Source organism: Dothidotthia symphoricarpi (assembly GCF_010015815.1).
Source record: "Dothidotthia symphoricarpi CBS 119687 unplaced genomic scaffold P153scaffold_21, whole genome shotgun sequence".
In the NCBI taxonomy this organism is placed as follows: Eukaryota; Fungi; Ascomycota; class Dothideomycetes; order Pleosporales; family Dothidotthiaceae; genus Dothidotthia; species Dothidotthia symphoricarpi.
In genome coordinates this window covers 326399-343140 of record NW_022985028.1, presented here as the reverse complement: position 1 = coordinate 343140, position 16742 = coordinate 326399, and the positions used below count along the sequence as shown (strand labels likewise).

The 16742-nt window shown below is 56.6% G+C and overlaps 8 protein-coding genes across 8 annotated transcripts; 4 read left to right on the top strand and 4 right to left on the bottom strand.

Annotated features, from left to right (window-relative positions):
* Positions 1-57: 57 nt before the first annotated feature.
* Positions 58-1849, bottom strand: P153DRAFT_370348 (uncharacterized protein). Its single transcript, XM_033669021.1, has one exon. It carries the CDS (start codon positions 1622-1624, stop codon positions 395-397), a length of 1230 nt encoding a protein of 409 aa, XP_033519420.1. The 5' UTR covers positions 1625-1849; the 3' UTR covers positions 58-394.
* Positions 1850-1982: 133 nt separating this feature from the next.
* Positions 1983-4104, bottom strand: P153DRAFT_400526 (transcriptional adaptor 2). The gene is made up of 2 exons (XM_033671831.1): positions 3611-4104; positions 1983-3558 (listed from the first exon to the last, which is right to left on the bottom strand). The coding sequence occupies exons 1-2, from the start codon at positions 3701-3703 to the stop codon at positions 2119-2121; spliced, it is 1533 nt and encodes a 510-aa protein (XP_033519419.1). The 5' UTR covers positions 3704-4104; the 3' UTR covers positions 1983-2118.
* Positions 4005-6841, top strand: P153DRAFT_349220 (kinase-like protein). Its single transcript, XM_033666241.1, has 6 exons — positions 4005-4432; positions 4482-4625; positions 4672-5419; positions 5471-5886; positions 5938-6302; positions 6355-6841. The coding sequence occupies exons 1-6, from the start codon at positions 4411-4413 to the stop codon at positions 6553-6555; spliced, it is 1896 nt and encodes a 631-aa protein (XP_033519418.1). The 5' UTR covers positions 4005-4410; the 3' UTR covers positions 6556-6841.
* Positions 6842-7194: 353 nt separating this feature from the next.
* Positions 7195-9161, top strand: P153DRAFT_370345 (glucose-6-phosphate isomeras-like protein). Its single transcript, XM_033669020.1, has 5 exons — positions 7195-7322; positions 7370-7755; positions 7808-8338; positions 8385-8633; positions 8681-9161. Exons 1-5 carry the CDS (start codon positions 7209-7211, stop codon positions 9054-9056), a joined length of 1656 nt encoding a protein of 551 aa, XP_033519417.1. The 5' UTR covers positions 7195-7208; the 3' UTR covers positions 9057-9161.
* Positions 9162-9245: 84 nt separating this feature from the next.
* P153DRAFT_426049 (uncharacterized protein) lies at positions 9246-10569 on the bottom strand (the record flags this gene model as incomplete). The annotated part of the gene is made up of 4 exons (XM_033672583.1): positions 10273-10569; positions 10197-10212; positions 9954-10104; positions 9246-9898 (listed from the first exon to the last, which is right to left on the bottom strand). Exons 1-4 carry the CDS (start codon positions 10446-10448, stop codon positions 9246-9248), a joined length of 996 nt encoding a protein of 331 aa, XP_033519416.1. The 5' UTR covers positions 10449-10569.
* A 140-nt stretch (positions 10570-10709) lies between these two features.
* On the bottom strand, positions 10710-11748 carry P153DRAFT_370344 (uncharacterized protein). The gene has a single exon (XM_033669019.1). It carries the CDS (start codon positions 11653-11655, stop codon positions 10891-10893), a length of 765 nt encoding a protein of 254 aa, XP_033519415.1. The 5' UTR covers positions 11656-11748; the 3' UTR covers positions 10710-10890.
* Positions 11749-12243: 495 nt separating this feature from the next.
* P153DRAFT_300617 (uncharacterized protein) lies at positions 12244-14333 on the top strand (the record flags this gene model as incomplete). Its single annotated transcript, XM_033664342.1, has 2 exons — positions 12244-14187; positions 14244-14333. The coding sequence occupies 2 exons, from the start codon at positions 12244-12246 to the stop codon at positions 14331-14333; spliced, it is 2034 nt and encodes a 677-aa protein (XP_033519414.1).
* A 757-nt stretch (positions 14334-15090) lies between these two features.
* On the top strand, positions 15091-16716 carry P153DRAFT_349204 (mandelate racemase/muconate lactonizing protein-like protein; the record flags this gene model as incomplete). Its single annotated transcript, XM_033666240.1, has 4 exons — positions 15091-15186; positions 15251-15355; positions 15463-16159; positions 16220-16716. Exons 1-4 carry the CDS (start codon positions 15142-15144, stop codon positions 16714-16716), a joined length of 1344 nt encoding a protein of 447 aa, XP_033519413.1. The 5' UTR covers positions 15091-15141.
* Between the last annotated feature and the right edge of the window lie 26 nt (positions 16717-16742).

Below are 16742 nucleotides of genomic sequence, written 5' to 3'. Positions count from 1 at the left end.
ATTCTTCATTGACGGTACCTGATTCACTTCAAACAATGGTTGTAGATTGAGATTCAGATTCAGATTCAGATTCTTGTGCAAAGCAATCTACCATATCCAACACCAACACCAACACCATCCCATCCCACCATATCAAACCCAAAAGAAAAGCGCAAAATTGTAGCCTTGCCTTGCCGTTGCCAGGCCGGTAGTACGGGTATAACCAAGCACGCCCTCGCAAAAAACGCCAAAAGCCCTCGTTACGAAAAAGATTATAAACACCACGTGTCTGAGTTTCGTGTGTACCAAAAAAAGAAGACTAAAAGAAAAGAAAAGAAAAGAAACAGATGGGAAGATATCCGGACAAAAGGGGGGCAAAGAAACAACTGAAGCATTGCACACAAGCAAGCAAGCCTCAAGAAAACATAAAAGCGCCACTACTCGGGCGCTCAAAGTCCATATCCTCATCATCAAGATCGATATCGATTTTACTGCCCAGCGCCTCCCTCGCCTCGCGCAGCATGGCGCTCATCTGGCTGCTCATCCTGCGCATTCTCGCATCGTCCTCGAGTTCCTCCTGTCTGACCTTGCTGATCAAGCGCTGGCTCTCGACGGGCAGGGGGCTCTTCGGCTTGATATCGATGGTGGGAGGCGAGGAGCCGAGGCTGAGACGGCTGTGGGCGCGCTGTCTGATGTCTGCTGTCTTGGGGGATGCGTGGAAGGGCTTGCGGTCTATGGTTGAGCGGCGGGAGACGGGGATGAGGGAGGGGCGTTTGGAGACTGTGCTGGGGCGGGACGTCGGGCGGGGGATTTGCGAGGGCGTGTGCGAGGCGCTGGGGAGGCGGCGTTCGGCGACGCGCGGTGTGGAGGGGCGGGACTCGGTGTCGCCGTTGGGGTTCACGACGACCCATGTGTCGCCTGTTCGGAGGCGTTTGATTGTCCGCGGGCGTTCGTTGTCGAGGGAGTCTACGGATTGGACGCCGTAGTTGTCGTTGTAGGAGGGTGTGGGGGTGGGTTGCTGGACTGGGGTGGCTGTCTGGTGGAGAGACGGGTCGTCGTGGAGCCCTAGTTTCGCGGCGATCTCGTCCTGTGCGTCGAAGCCGTACCGCTGTCCGCCTCCTGCTTGGAATCCGCGGAAAGGTACGGTGACGAATTGGAAGAGCTTGCCGGCCACGCCTCCAAAGATGCTCATGAGCGAGTTGACCATGCCCCCATTGGCTGTTGACATGTCATCGTCGTCGTCGTCGATAACGACACGCTGATTCGGCATGCCGGCCTGAGGCGTAGGTGGCACCGACCACATATCGCGCTGCTTCTGGAGTTGGAAGTAGTCGTCGTAGTCTCCAGCCTGACGGGAGAATCTGTCCGTCCCTCCTACGTCACCCCCAGCGAGCTCGTAGCGGTCGTGGGCAAGCGGAGGAGGGCTCTTTGTGGTGAAGCGAGCGTCGTAGTCGCCCCAGAGGTGTGTTGTAAAGGAGTGTGTAGCGGACGGGTCGCCATAGCGAGAGTGAGAACGCTTGCGGGTCTCGTGGCTATCCGAGTCGATCACCTGGCGCCCCGTGGTTTCAGGCGCAAACGAGAAGCGACGGACTTGGTCCAGATAGTCCCGCGGATGGGACGGCGACGAAGAATACAATCCAGGCATGTCGGATGGATACCGAGTTGTAGTCGTTGTGCGGAGCGGAGCGTCTGGCTGCTCAGGGATACCCTCAGGAAAAGCACAGTGATGGGCTAGCGAATGGAGGAGTACAAGTGATGTCACGGCATTCGCCAGCTGAAACCTGAGGCTTCAGCGAGCTTTCAGAGTTCCCAAGCGTCCAACAAGGGGGCTAGAAATGCATGCTGGAGCGTCGGGCAGTTTAATTGCACGAGAGTGGAGACGCGGAAGTGACGTCCCCTGTAACCGCACCGCTGTGTTTAGTGTCACGGAACCTGGGGCAGCCAATCACCACGTCTCAACATCAATTACACGTTTGGACATGCATCCAAGACTCCAACTCACTGTACGTCAAGAGGCTAAATTCAGCAACCCCGCTTTAAAGACAGAGTCTACGAGCGTACAACACCACCCAAAGCCGCTCCCAATCCGGGTATCCACACGAACCTGAAACGCCAGTCCAACACCCCTTTTTAAGGCTTCTACGCCCGTGCAATCCACCCGCTATGCACGAAAAAATCAAACAGCTGCGTCGACTTGTTTGCGTCAATCTTGCAGATTTCTCTCGCAGTCTTCTTCTTCAGACTACCGCTGTTGTTAAGCGCCGCACGAACTACCATCTCTTTAAGGGCCAGGTAGGGCTTTGGCATGATGCGGAGCACGCTGCACAGCTCGCGCTCTTCTTTCGTTAGCAACTGGAGATCGGCCGCTGATTCCTTCCCAAACTTCAGTGGTACAGTGTTGGGTAATTGCTTGGGAACAAACTTTGTCTTCGAGTGTTGTGGTGTTGGGACGCCGTTTGTGCCGTTGGGTGCACCATCTGGCGGTGGTGTGGTGAGACCACTCTTTTCCTTGATGTGCAGAGGTAGGTCAGAGCTCAGCAGAGCCGTTGCTGCCGACGGTTGCTCGAATGGTGGAATAGGTTTGCCAATCCGACTAGAGGCTAGACGATCGAACTGACCAAGTGGAGGAGCCCTCGACTGGCGCTGCTGCTTCTCTGATTCGTATTTCTCGCCAGCTCGCAGATTCGTGATTTGCATATTTCTCCACTCTTGCAACTGGGATATGGCTTGCCGCAGATTGTGCTCGTATTCGAGACCCTTGCAGAACGTGTCGAAGTCTTCATGCTGCATCATTCTGGCGAAGGGCTTCGCCTTGTTAAGGAGATCCTTTTCTTCTTTCGTCTTCTTCTTGTCGGCTAGTTGGTTCTTCCGATATTCAAGGAGTTGATGCTCGAATATAATCTTCTTTCGCTCCACACGAGCGTCCAACCGCGAGTTGTAAATTTCCATGATGGTCATCTTCAGTTCCATTTCCGGTTCCACCTCCTTGGTCCGCGGGTTGATGCCATCGCCAGGATCAAACTGCATGTGCTGAACAGCCTCCTCTGCCTCGTTGAAATATTCCGTCTCGAACTCCAGTCGCCCTGGCATGTATCCTTGGACTTCATGACAGGAGGGAACACTGGCTGTGGGCTTCTGTTTCGGTGTTGCGGGCTCTGCCTTTGCGGCAGCTTCCTTCCTCTTCTCAATCCGTTGCTTCTTACGGGATTGGAACTGTTCCCGGGGAATTCGGTCGCTCAGGCCGGTGTCGTCCGGACTACAATGCTTCGGCAGAGGAAACCTGGAGCTGTTGACGTACGTGTCGATGTAGTGGTCTCGAACCTCGTCCCTTTCCCTGAAGCCGCCAATGTGGTCTGCAATGTCTGCCCATGACCCCAGACCATATGTCTCTGCGCCCTCTAGCAGGGCAAGCTCTTCATCCGCGCCCCAGTCTTCGGTGTATATGGGGATAGAATGCTGTTCTATGACCTTGAATGGATGTGTAGCAGGGTTGTGGTCTCGCGAGCACTTGCCGTCGGAGAAACACGGTACGCAGAGGTCATACTCGTGGCAGGTGTCATTGGCGCAGCGTATGCGGACCTAGGATTATATCAATGCGTTGTTTTGATTGATATGCACGCGCGGATCCTACCGTTGATGTGATGTCAGACGAACACACGTCGCAGATGTACTTGATGCCGCCCTCGGTGCCCCGCGTGCCCGTCTTCTTCTTGATGACACCCATGATGGCCCTCTATGCGCGTGCAGGCGGTGAAAGAGGCTCGTCACGCGACGCGGAGCAAACAATTTGGGCTGTGCAGGCAAACAACGGTTCGTGCAGATGCGAGAGCCCAACTGAGTCAAGCAGGGGGGGACAGCGCTCTAGGCGAGAGAGGCTATGTGGTTGAGTGTCTCCTAACGCTGTGGTTGTGTGTGACTCTAAGGTCGTGGTCGAGGTGCAGGTCGCGATGGACGGAAGGCGCAGCCGAGGCGTTCAAGGCAGGAGCGATACTGTGGGCTGTCGCGTCCAACGTGCATCACCAGCATCGGCAGCCCAGCACAGCACCTAGGTATTCTCCCCTGAGCCTCAAACGCTGGACACGGGGCGTGGCAGGTTGGCGTTGCTTCTGCGGGAGCCAGCAATGCGCCGAGTGCACAGGGTTAGGTCGTCCCCTGTATGGACTACCCCTCAAATGAACGAATGAACAAATGAACGCGATACAAACCGTGCGCGCTGAGCATTCGCATTGAACGTCGCCTCGCCACTAACCGTCTGCGCTCCTATACCCTCTCCGTCCCTCCTTTGCTCTCCTGCCACCTCGTCCGACGGCCGCGCTCCCACCGCTCCCCGCACTCGCCATACACCGCCGCGCTCCTGACCGCCCACCTGCCCATTCCCCTACACCTGGACCGCCTGCATCCCACGACCGTCGAGCCGTCGCAGTCGCAGCCATGTCTTGGAAGCTTACCAAGAGTGCGTCTACCCGCCCGTGGCCTGCTGCTTACGCTAACCCGCCGTGCAGAGCTCAAGGAGACGCATCTCGCGCCGCTGGCGAACACATTCAGCCGCTCGTCGTCGCAGTCCACAATAGTCAACGACGCCAAGTCGTCCAGCTCCGCGAGCAGCGGCACTACCCTCACAGACGCGAAAGACGCCAATGGCATCGGTACGCTTCCTGCTAGCCCCCCGTCGACTACTATTGACTCTTGCAGCCGCCTCAGAAGCGAACGCAGCCCCGCCTCCACCGCCTCTGCGACCCGGTATCCTGATCGTCACGCTGCATGAAGGCAAGGGCTTCTCTCTGCCGCCCGGCGCTGAAGCGGCTTTCAACGCTCCCGGCGGACACCACCAGGGTTCTCTCTCACAGGGTGGCGGACTCTCGGTCGCAGGATCAGTACGGCCGGGCTCGTCATCGCGAAACCCTGGTGTGGGTTCCTACACCGCCCGACCGCAGTCCGCCGCTGGCAGCATCAACGCCGCGCCCACCATCCACGGTCGTTACTCCTCGAAACACCTCCCCTATGCCTTGTGCGACTTCGACAAGCAGCAGGTCTTCATTAATGCCGTGTCCGGTACACCCGAGAGCCCCATGTGGGCAGGCGGCAACACCCAATACAAGTTTGATGTGTCTCGTACCACCGACCTTACCGTCTCGCTTTACATTCGCAACCCCAATGCGCCTCTCAACGCTGGCCGAAACGAGGACATTTTCATTGGAACGCTCAAGATTAGCCCCCGGTTCGAGGAAGCGCAGGTGCTCGACGACAAGACCGGCAAGAAGTCAGAGAAGACTGGCGCTGGCCAGACTGGTGCTGAGTGGGTCACTGTGCAATTCGGCACTGGTGAAATGAGAATTGGCGTCAACTTTGTGGAGAACCGTCAAGACCGCCTTGCCATTGACGATTTTGACCTTCTCAAGGTAGTCGGCAAGGGCAGCTTTGGAAAAGTCATGCAGGTGCAGTAGGTGTATTCTCTCTTTAGGGTCGAAACACCAACGCTAACAATCTATAGGAAGAAGGACACACACCGAATCTACGCGCTCAAGACCATCCGTAAAGCCCACATCATCTCCCGTTCTGAGGTTGCGCATACCCTTGCTGAGCGATCCGTACTCGCTCAGATCAACAACCCGTTCATCGTGCCTCTCAAGTTCTCTTTCCAGTCGCCCGAGAAGCTCTACTTGGTCCTGGCTTTTGTCAACGGCGGCGAACTTTTCCACCATCTGCAGAAGGAGCAGCGTTTTGACATCAACCGCGCGCGCTTCTACGCGGCAGAGCTGCTTTGCGCGCTCGAGTGCTTGCACGGATTCAACGTCATTTACCGTGATTTGAAGCCCGAGAACATTCTGCTTGACTACACTGGACATATCGCTCTTTGCGATTTCGGTCTCTGCAAGCTGGACATGAAGGACGAGGATCGGACCAACAGTAAGTTGAACATTATCTTCTTTGCGTGAGCCATTGCTGATGCGCTTCTAGCTTTCTGTGGAACACCGGAATACCTTGCTCCTGAACTTCTTACCGGCGGCGGATACACAAAGTCTGTCGATTGGTGGACACTGGGTGTTCTCCTCTACGAGATGTTGACTGGTCTGCCGCCTTTCTACGACGAGAACACGAACGACATGTACCGCAAGATTCTCACTGAGCCACTGCACTTCCCTGGCCCAGAGATTGTTCCACCTGCTGCGCGAGACCTCCTGACTCGTCTGTTGGACCGCAACGCCGACAAGCGACTTGGAGCCAAGGGTGCAGCTGAGATCAAGGCACACTACTTCTTCCACAGCATTGACTGGCGAAAGTTGCTCGAGAGGAAGTACGAGCCCAGCTTCAAGCCTAGCGTGGTACGTATAGTTTGTTTGATCGATAAAACGCTTGACGCTGATTGTTACCCAGGTTGACGCCAAGGATACTGCCAACTTTGACCGCGAATTCACATCTGAAGCTCCCACTGACTCGTTCGTGGACGGCCCGATGCTGTCTCAGACGATGCAGCAGCAATTCGCCGGTTGGTCATACAATCGCCCAGTTGCTGGTCTCGGTGATGCTGGAGGTTCCGTAAAGGACCCTTCCTTTGAGGACGTGAACCAAAGATAAGGTGCTTTGTACTCCAGCCTCGGAAACTGCCTTGCATCGGGCGCTTTTCCGGAACTCGGTCGACGCGCCGAGTGTTCGCGTAGTTCTTAGGCCGGCGCCAACTCAGCCTCAGTTGCTGTCGGCTTCTGGATGCATAGATAGATGATTTTGTGATTGGTGGGATCTCCCAGCGCTTTTTGTTCCTTTGGACGGGTTCTAGCAACGGCATCGGCGCATGGGGCAGCATTTGTGCGAGGGAAGTCCGAGTTAGGCAAATCAAGACGATATCCCAAGTAAGAAAATTTCCGAGGTGCATGGGACTGAAAGTGAGACATGAACGCGACGGTGGTCAAAGCCTCACCTGAGCATTAGTGAGCAGATGTCGTGCTTCGCAAGCCAATTGAAGTTCTAGATGTCACTCGTGGCGGGACATGCCCCTCCACTTCTATCAGAGCTCTGACGCAACCTAGTGGGGTCCTGGCCGCCGCGCCTTCCACTTTCTTCTACAACATCTCCGCCAGACTAACAACTTCATATCTACTCAAGCTCACTTGAATCGATTGCAATCCGCTCTCGATATCTCTCTCATCTCCAATTGACCAACTTCAACTGTACGCATCCTCGTCACACCAAACCTCTTCATCATACTAACTGCACAAGCTCTATAGCACAACATGCCCGGCTTCGCGCAGGCGTCTGACCTCAATGCCTGGTCGGCTCTCCAGGACCACCACGAGAAGCTCGGAAAGGACATCGTCTTGAAAGAGTACTTCAAGAAGGACCCCAAGGTGAGGATGGAAGGTTTGATGAGAAACGCACAACTAAGCCATTGCAGCGATTCGAGAAGTTCAGCCGTACCTTCAAGAACGACGCGGAAGACTCAGAAATCCTGTTCGATTTCTCCAAGAACTTCATCACCGATGACACACTGAAGCTCCTAGTTGAGCTGGCCAAGGAGGCTGGTCTCGAGAAGCTTCGCGATGACATGTTCGCCGGCGAGAAGATCAACTTCACCGAGGACCGTGCTGTCTACCATGTCGCTCTCCGCAACACTTCGAACAAGAAGATGGAGGTCGCTGGCAAGAGCGTCGTCGAGGGCGTCGACGACGTGCTGGACCACATGAAGGAGTTCACCGAGCAGGTGCGCAGCGGCGAGTGGAAGGGCTACACCGGCAAGAAGATTGACACTATCATCAACATCGGTATTGGTGGTTCCGATCTGTACGTGTTCATTTCACTCGTCTTGAAGAAGATGCTTACTGATACCCTGTAGTGGCCCAGTCATGGTCTCCGAGGCTCTCAAGCCTTACTCCGACCGCAGCCTCAAGATCCACTTCGTCTCCAACATCGACGGAACCCACATCGCCGAGGCGCTGAAGGACTCCAACCCCGAGACTTCTCTCTTCCTCATTGCCTCCAAGACCTTCACCACAGCTGAGACATGCACCAACGCCAACACTGCGAAGACATGGTTCTTGAAGAGCGCCAAGGAGGAGGACATCGCCAAGCACTTTGTGGCTCTGTCGACCAACGAGGCCGAAGTCACCAAGTTTGGTATTGACAAGAAGAACATGTTCGGTTTCTCCGACTGGGTTGGTGGACGTTACAGCGTCTGGAGTGCCATTGGTTTGAGCGTTGCTCTTTACATTGGCTTCGAGAACTTCCACCAGTTCCTGGCTGGTGCACACTCCATGGACAAGCACTTCCAGGAGACTCCTCTGGAGCAGAACATTCCCGTTCTTGGTGGTCTGCTTAGCGTGTGGTATTCGGACTTCTTCGGTGCCCAGACACACCTTGTTTCGCCGTAAGTTGGCCATCTGAGTTTGTGAACGTGTCTAACTTTCTACCAGCTTCGACCAGTACCTCCACAGGTTCCCTGCTTACCTCCAGCAACTGTCTATGGAGTCGAACGGAAAGGCCATCACTCGCAGCGGCGACTACGTAAAGTACACCACCGGCCCAATCCTCTTCGGCGAGCCGGCCACCAACGCACAGCACTCTTTCTACCAGCTGCTCCACCAGGGAACCAAGCTGATCCCCACCGACTTCATCATGGCTGCCCAGAGCCACAACCCAGTTGACAACAACAAGCACCAGAAGTGAGTTTAGCTGTCGTCATGTTCAAGAAACCAACTGACCCATTTAGGATGCTTGCTTCCAACTTCTTCGCACAAGCCGAGGCCCTCATGGTCGGCAAGACGCCTGATGAGGTCAAGGCTGAGGGTGCTCCCGACAACCTTGTTTCCCACAAGACCTTCTTGGGCAACCGACCTACGACATCCATCTTGGCCGACAAGATCACGCCCGCCACTCTTGGTGCGCTGATTGTCTACTACGAGCACCTCACCTTCACCGAGGGCGCCATCTGGAACATCAACAGCTTCGACCAGTGGGGTGTGGAGTTGGGCAAGTCCCTGGCCAAGAAGATCCAGGCTGAGCTTGACGACAGTGCCGAGTCTACGTCGCACGATGCCAGCACAAGCGGCCTCATCAACGCATTCAAGAAGAAGGCGTCTTTGTAGATGATGAAAATGGCGTGCGAGAGCGACAGCTGTAATGGCTGATGAATTGACGACTTTGGAAAATGAACTATATCATAAGGATCCTGAATGAGATGGACAATTGAATCATACATCAACGTGTTGATTGTGCCTGTGATTATGAAGTTGACGTCTAAATCGTAGCTACGACTGTTCATCCACCACACCCCTTCAATCCTTCTTCCCAATCCCACCACCATACCCATATCCCCCACTCAGTCCATACCCACTCCCCCGTCCATTCGCAACCGGCAGCCCATACCCCACACTCCCCCCTCCCCCACCACCACCAAACCTCGCCCCCCCACCATTCATCCTATCCGTCGCATACCGCTTCAACCGTCTCGGCAGCTCCACGCCCCTAAAATACGCCACACAAATCGCCGCACTAGCCCCAGCACTCAGTATGCAGTAAATAAACGTACTCGTATAAACATGCCCGCCATACCCCGCCCACCCCCTCGGCAACGTCGTGCTCGGATACCACCTCACGCTAAAACTCAGCGGCAGCGGGTCCCCAATCGTGATCTTCGTGCTGCGCGTGTGCGCCGCTACGCTGTAGGCTGTTGCTGCGTCGACGGCGCCTGGGGTGGTCCCCGCGTGGAGGAGCAGGTTTAGGTTGTTTCCTACGTGCAGGTGCGAGAGTTGGAGGGTTCCCGCGAGCGCGATTATCAACGGGGTGTAGAGCGTTGAGGAGGTTCCTAGGGCGCCTTCTTGGGAGTGCTCGTCCGTTAGTTGGGTTGAGAGGAGAGCCGAGGCGGGGAGGGGGCGTGAGGGGATCCGGCAGGATAGCGGGGCGTCGTTGTGGATGTAGAATTCTAGGACTAGGCGGGGGTTAGTGGGTTGGTTGGGGTGGGGATATAAGGGGGGGGATGGTACGGTGGAAGAACTCATCCGTGACAAAGTCGAGTGTGCAGTTTATGTCTTTTTCTACGCCGAAGAAGAGTTCTAGGGGGCGGTTTGTTTCGTTGCAGGTTGGGAAGGGTATGTATTGGAGATGCCCGTTTATATCTGTGATCTGTTTTTTTACCTGTTAGCACGCGTGTCTTCTCCCTTTCTAACCCCCCTTACGCGCCGTGTGCTATGCTATGCAATGCAACAACCGCGTAAAACAAGACGTACATGTTCCCCCGTATCTCTGCACGCGCCGTCAGCCTGCCATCCATCCATATACTTTTTCGCTAAAATGTAGACTCACATCGTCCTGTTCAAGCACGACACGGGAATCGGTTCCCCGGGATTATACCCCCGCGCGTTGTCGTCGGCGCCGTGGAGCGGGACCTGGCCCTGGCTGCTGCTGCTGAGCGCGGTTGCGCAGAGGGAGGACAGGGCTAGGAGGTGCCAGGGGGAAGGGGCGCGGTGGAGGAGGTGCATTGTGGGCGGTGTGTGCGTGTGCGCGGGTATTAATGTGGGTTAATGATTGAGTGGGTGGGTGGTTTTGGGGAGGCTATGGTGTGGACATTGTTGTGTGGGATTTGGTTGTGATGGGATGGGCTGGGATGGGGGATGCGCGGAGATCTGGCGCGGTTGGCTTGAGTCGTGTGTGCCAAGCGTTGGTTCCGCGGTCGGTGGGTGGAGAGGATTGTGTGGATTGGATTGGATTGGATTGGAGTGTATGGTATGGAGAAGGAAGAATAGTGTGTTCTCTTTGATCTGGTGTGGGTATTCCAACATGCAAAGCTGGATTGTATTTCTATATTGTACACATATACACATGAATACATTCAGAATCGTACATTCCATGTCGACGTCCGATCATATCTACAGTTCAATTCACACTTCAATCCTCCATGTCTCGATACACCCAGTCAGATGTTTACCATCCCTTCCTGGTCAGCTCACTCACCCTTGCGGTGACGGCCACAAAGCCCTTCTTGAACCTCGCCCTCCACCTCTCACTCAACAACCGCTTCCTCTTCAACCCCCCGCGCTCGTGGAACTTCTGCTTGGAGACGTCCTTCCTGATGTGATTCCTGGCCACCAAACTCCCCAGCATGCCAATCCCCCGCACAATGTCTCTCCCACGACTCGCATCCAAGTCGACGGTCCTCCCGTACGTGGGGTTCAGACGCGGGTAGTTGGCAAACGTCTCCTCCTGCTGCTGGGCAAGCGATGTGTCGACGGGCTTGTTGGCCAGGGTGGGGTTGGCCAGCTCGTCGGGCATAGTCATGTCATCGAAGTTTAGGCCGGGGGGCCTGCGGGAGCGGCCGCGGCCCGGCGAGCTGAACTCGCTGCCGAAGATGTGCGAGGCGCGGGCGGCGCGGAGTTGATCGCTGGAGGCTGTCTGCGGGGGGCGGGGGCGGGTATCAGGCAGGCCTGAGAAGAGCGAGTCGATTGCTTGCGAGGTTTCGGCGTTGGAGGCACGGCGGGGGCGTCGTGGAGCGTCATCGTCGGCCTCTTGCTCTTGCACTTTGAGGGCAGGCTGGGGGGCGGGCGGCCTGGATGTGTTGGAGAGGCTGCGGGCTGTCCATGACGGGGCAATGGTCTGGCGTGGTGTCGAGATGGCCCGGCGTGGTAGTGGTGAGATGCGGGCCAGGGTGGAGGGGCGGAGCAGCAGCTCGCCGAGGCAGCGGGAGCCCATTGTTGCGAGTGAAGCAGCGTGCTATGTCATGCGTGTCTGGCTGGTGGTGCAGTGGGAGCCGTGGGGTGGAGCCGTGGAGCCGTGAAGCCGTGGTTTTGCCCAAGTCCAAGTCCCTCACGTCGCGACTGCCAATTTTGTCGGCCGCGTGGTCCGAGCGCTAAATCTCGTCCAAAGCTCCTGCCTGTCGACGTCCACACGCGACATCAGCCGTCTTTGCATTTGTGTTTTCCCCAGTCGACTCCCACACGCGACTGAAGTTCTGGCCAACATGTACAACTATCCAGGTGCGTCCCTCGAGCTTTGCGACTCGTTCCCAGCTAACGCGCCCAGGTGCTCCAGGGTACAATCGCCCGCCGGGCTTTGCAGGCGCGCCGCCGGGCATGGCGCCGCCAGGAATGGGTCAGTACGAGTGTCTCAGGATACACGGCTGCATCACGCGAATCTGCAGACTAACAAGCTCTCACAGGAGCCCCAGGCAGCGCCGCAGCTCCCCCCGGTGTAGCTCCCCCAGGCGTCGCCCTGAACCAAGGCCCGCCACAACTCGGAGGCCCGCGCCCTCTGCCGCCCAACTGGCAAGCGCCCGCCAACATGCCCAACTTCAACTTCAATGCGCCCGTCATCCGTCTGGGAACCCAGTCTGGGCGCGGTGGAGCTTCCGACAGCCCAGTGGGACGAAAGGACACGGCTATGCCTGCTCGTCGAGGTCTGGGCATGGACCGCGACGGCGACCGTAGGGATGGTCCTGCGCAGGTCATCCCACCCTCGCGCGAAGAGATCGCTCGTACCATCTTCGTCGGCAACATCCCAGACGGCGTAGGGGGCGACGATGGCATGGAGCGCATTCTGGAGACGGCAGGGAAGTTGGTGCGCTGGACAAGGGCCACCGACGCCAACAACAAGCCCCAGACGTTTGGCTTTGCCGAGTTTGCAGACGCGCAGAGCTTGGAGACGGCCGCCGACATCTTCAAGGACGTGCGCGTTCCTACCAAGCGCCAGAAACCAGGACACGTCAAGGGTGAGGATGACGAGGAAGAGGTCGAGACAACCAAACTGCAGGTCATGGTGGACGATGCCTCGATCAAATACGCAGAGGAGTGGAGCAAGACGCGCAACGAGGACGAGAACACCGTTCAGTTTCGACTCGATACTGCAAAGGAAGCCCTGTCTCAAGTCCTCGCAAGCTTCTTCAGCCCGCCCAACATGCCGCAGATGGAGTACGGAGGCGACACAATGATGCAGGATGCGCCAGTACACGACGGGGATGTTGAAGTCGCTTTCGTCAACCTTACAGGAGCCGACGACGAGCTTGCAGACATCCCGGTTGAAATGCGCGAGATAGTCGCTGCCGAGATCGCTGCCTTCCGCGACCGCTCCAACCAACGCGATCGAGAACGCCTTCGCCGGGAAGAGGAACTGGAAGCCGAGGAACGTCGTCGGAGCGGCAGGCGCGCGTCCCCCCCTCCTTCAGCGCCGACTGGGCCTGGAGGCGCCAATGGAGTTCCGCTTGGGCCCAAAGCGGATCGCGGCGTGCAAGGAGCTCCCAGTGGACCTAAAGGGTCTCAGTTCCCCCGCGACTACCAAGGAGGCGTCAACTTCATCAACGGAGGAGCAATCAACAACGGCGTCTACATCAACCGCGATGACGACGACGACTCGGCCAGTGACTCAGAAATCGAACGCCGTCGCAAGAAGAAGCGAGACGATGAGTTTGAGGAGGCCTACAGAAAACAACTCGCTCGATGGACAAAGCACGAGGAACGAACCATGGGCTCGCTGGACCGCACCAGTGCTCACGTAAAAGATGTAGAAGCCAAACAGCAAGCAGTCCGCGACGCACAGGCTAAGCAGCTTAAAGAGTTTGACGACGACAACGAGGCAACTGGACGACGTCATCTGTACTACCGCGATCACGGCGAATACATGCGTGAGCGCGAGAAGGTGCGCGAGCGGGAATCAAGGGAAGATGGCATCGACCGTGCCCAGGAACAGCGCGAGTTGGCCTCCCAGCAGAAGCAGCGAGATCATGCCCGCGGAGAGGCCGACGCCTTCCTCGACCAGCAAGCCGACGAGCTCATGCGCGTCCAGGAACAACGCGAGCCACAGCACTTCAAAATCTCCCTGGGCGCCGCTGCAAAGAAGCTCGAGCAAACTGCCGCCCCCCGCCGCACAGCCGCCGACGTCGAAAACCTACTCGAAGACGAAGAAATCACCGACCAGCCCGGCTCCAAGAAGCGCACCCTCATTCCCATCAACTTCGACGCCGCTGTCCGTGCCAACCTCACACAAGAAGAGATCGAGGAAGCGCAGAGACAGCTTGCTCGCGATATTCCAAACGACACGGCGGGGCTCTGGAGCTGGAAAATCTCCTGGGAGCATTTGCCCGAGAAGAATATTGACAAGGACATCAAAGACTGGGCCGCCAACAAGGTTCTCGAGATTATGGGTTTGCAGGAGGACATGCTTGTCGATGCTATAGTGGATCATTTGAAGAACCATGGGGGTCCCGAGGCGTTGGTGGCCAATTTGGAAGTGGTGAGTGCTTTTATTGCCTATATGGAGACGGGATATTATGCTGACACTAATGACAGGCCCTCGACGACGAAGCGGAGTCTCTGGTCAAGAAGCTGTGGCGTATGGTCATATACTACAGTGAGACGGAGAAGAGGGGTATCAAGTGAGTGTCTTAATGATTTGGAGCAGCAGGGCGAAGAGTTGGATGCGTGTTCACGCTTGGTCCCGAGTCATCTTTCAGCGCGGTATGGTGAATCCGACGGCGGACAAACCAAAAAAGGCTACGGGTGCGCTTCGAGATCACCGGCGCGTGCTCCACGTCGGCGAATGTACATAGTAAAAGGACGCACTGGAGAGCCGCCTCGAGGCCTGTTCCTCCGACTACCGTTCATGTACCAGTTCGCACTCTCCCCTTCCCATTCCTCCAAGGAGTATTTCTTCCACATTCCGCGGCCCTCCCACTGGGTCGTCCAACCCAAGCTTTCCGGCCGGGAACGAAGCTTTCAGAGCCTCACATGCATCCTAGCTGCACTGCATTGTTGACTTGACTTGCCCTGCAGACACGGCACACGTGCCCCGTTCATGAACGCTGCCGGCACCCGCTCGGATTGGGGGTTCCAGCTGCCCCGACGTTTCTCCACGGGTGTGCATTTCTCCACCTATCACGACGGCCATGGTGGGGGCGCTCGGAGCGGCTGGTCAGGGATGTGCCTCCCACGCGTCGCAACGCGTTGCGGGGTGGGGTTTTTCCCTTGAGTACAGATGGCTGTATATAACGTCTAGACCCCGCTGGTGGGATTGCTGTATATAACACGTTGCGTCTGACTGCTTTGACCTTCCTTCCTACCTCTTTCTTCCTTTTGACGAGAGTTGATTCCCCAATTCTAAACTTCAGCCTTCATCTTGCTTCTGCGGGGTAGCTTTCGGAATCTCGGAATCACAAACGACACATCACATTGCACGACAGACGGCAAGATGGTGACTATTACGCACACTGAGACGAAGGATGTTCGGTTCCCGGTATGTTGCATTGAACGGAGTGGTCGTGGTTGGTGGTCTGAGGCATCTTGACTAACGTGAATAGACATCTCTCGACAAGACGGGTTCCGATGCCATGAATGCGGCGGGTGACTACTCATCTGCATACTGCATTCTTCACACAGACTCCGAGTTCAAGGGTCACGGAATGGTGAGTTGAAGAATATTTCCTGTCCCGTCGTGTATGAATTGTGATGCATCCACTCTCAATACACGCCCTCATCTCTCGAGTAAACCCCCCTCCTAACCCTCGCCCAGACCTTCACAATCGGCCGCGGCAACGAAATAGTATGCACAGCCATTGCCCATCTCGCAGACCGCATCAAGGGCCGCACGCTCGAGTCACTGGTCGAGAACTGGGGCAAGACATGGCGCCACCTAGTCAACGACAGCCAACTGCGCTGGATCGGCCCGGAGAAGGGCGTGATCCACCTCGCGCTAGGCGCCGTCGTAAACGCCATCTGGGACCTCTGGGCCAAGACGCTCGGCAAGCCCGTGTGGCGCATCGTAGCCGACATGTCCCCCCAGCAGATCGTCGACCTAATCGACTTCCGCTACATCACCGACGCCCTGACGCCGGAGGAAGCGCTCCAGATCCTGCAAAAAGCCGAGCAGGGCAAGAAGGAGCGCCTGCAGGAGGCGCTCGAGAGCAAGGCTGTCCCCGCCTACACGACGTCCGCTGGCTGGCTCGGCTACGGCGAGGACAAGATGAAGGGCCTGCTGCAGGAGACGCTTAGCAAGGGGTACCGCCACTTCAAGCTCAAGGTCGGCAGCGACCTGAAGCAGGATAAACATCGTCTTACTATTGCGAGAGAGGTTATCGGGTATGATAAGGGGAATGTGCTCATGGTTGATGCGAATCAAGTCTGGAGTGTGCCGGAGGCGATCGCGTATATGAAGGAGCTGAAGGAGTTTAAGCCGTGGTTTATTGAGGAACCGACTTCGCCTGATGACGGTATGTTTCCCCCCTTCCCTTCCATCTTCAACCCATATACTAACATCCCCCCCCCCTTAGTCCTCGGCCACAAAGCCATCCGCGAAGCCCTAAAGCCCTACTCCATCGGCGTCGCCACAGGAGAAATGTGCCAAAACCGCGTAATGTTCAAGCAATTCCTCGCCTCAGGCGCCATCGACATCTGCCAAATCGACGCCTGCCGCCTGGGCGGCGTCAACGAAGTCATCGCCGTCCTCCTCATGGCCGCGAAATTCAACGTCCCCATCGTGCCGCACAGCGGCGGCGTCGGCCTGCCTGAATACACGCAACATCTGTCCACCATTGACTATGTTGTTGTGAGCGGAAAGAAGAGCGTCCTTGAATATGTGGATCATTTGCATGAGCACTTTTTTAGCCCGAGTAAAATTGAGGATGGGTATTATGTTACGCCTACTAGTCCTGGGTATAGCGTTGAGATGCGGCCTGAGAGTATGGAGAAGTTCTCGTTTCCGGGTGGGGAGAAGGGGTGGTGGAAGAGTGAGGAGGCGAGGGGGATATTGGAGGGGGAGAAGATTTAGAGTGGGTTGGGAGGGTTAGATCGAGC

Bases quoted from the DNA above. Each gene is read 5' to 3' on its own strand.
- P153DRAFT_370344 (XM_033669019.1), bottom strand. From the start codon at position 11,655: ATGGGCTCCCGCTGCCTCGGCGAGCTGCTGCTCCGCCCCTCCACCCTG.
- P153DRAFT_370348 (XM_033669021.1), bottom strand. From the start codon at position 1,624: ATGCCTGGATTGTATTCTTCGTCGCCGTCCCATCCGCGGGACTATCTG.
- P153DRAFT_349220 (XM_033666241.1), top strand. From the start codon at position 4,411: ATGTCTTGGAAGCTTACCAAGA. The intron at 4,626-4,671 runs GTACGCTTCCTG...TGACTCTTGCAG, and splicing joins GAAAGACGCCAATGGCATCG to CCGCCTCAGAAGCGAACGCA. The intron at 6,303-6,354 runs GTACGTATAGTT...ATTGTTACCCAG, and splicing joins CCAGCTTCAAGCCTAGCGTG to GTTGACGCCAAGGATACTGC.
- P153DRAFT_400526 (XM_033671831.1), bottom strand. From the start codon at position 3,703: ATGGGTGTCATCAAGAAGAAGACGGGCACGCGGGGCACCGAGGGCGGC. The intron at 3,559-3,610 runs GTAGGATCCGCG...ATATAATCCTAG, and splicing joins CGTCTGACATCACATCAACG to GTCCGCATACGCTGCGCCAA.
- P153DRAFT_370345 (XM_033669020.1), top strand. From the start codon at position 7,209: ATGCCCGGCTTCGCGCAGGCGTCTGACCTCAATGCCTGGTCGGCTCTC. The intron at 8,339-8,384 runs GTAAGTTGGCCA...ACTTTCTACCAG, and splicing joins CAGACACACCTTGTTTCGCC to CTTCGACCAGTACCTCCACA. The intron at 8,634-8,680 runs GTGAGTTTAGCT...TGACCCATTTAG, and splicing joins GACAACAACAAGCACCAGAA to GATGCTTGCTTCCAACTTCT.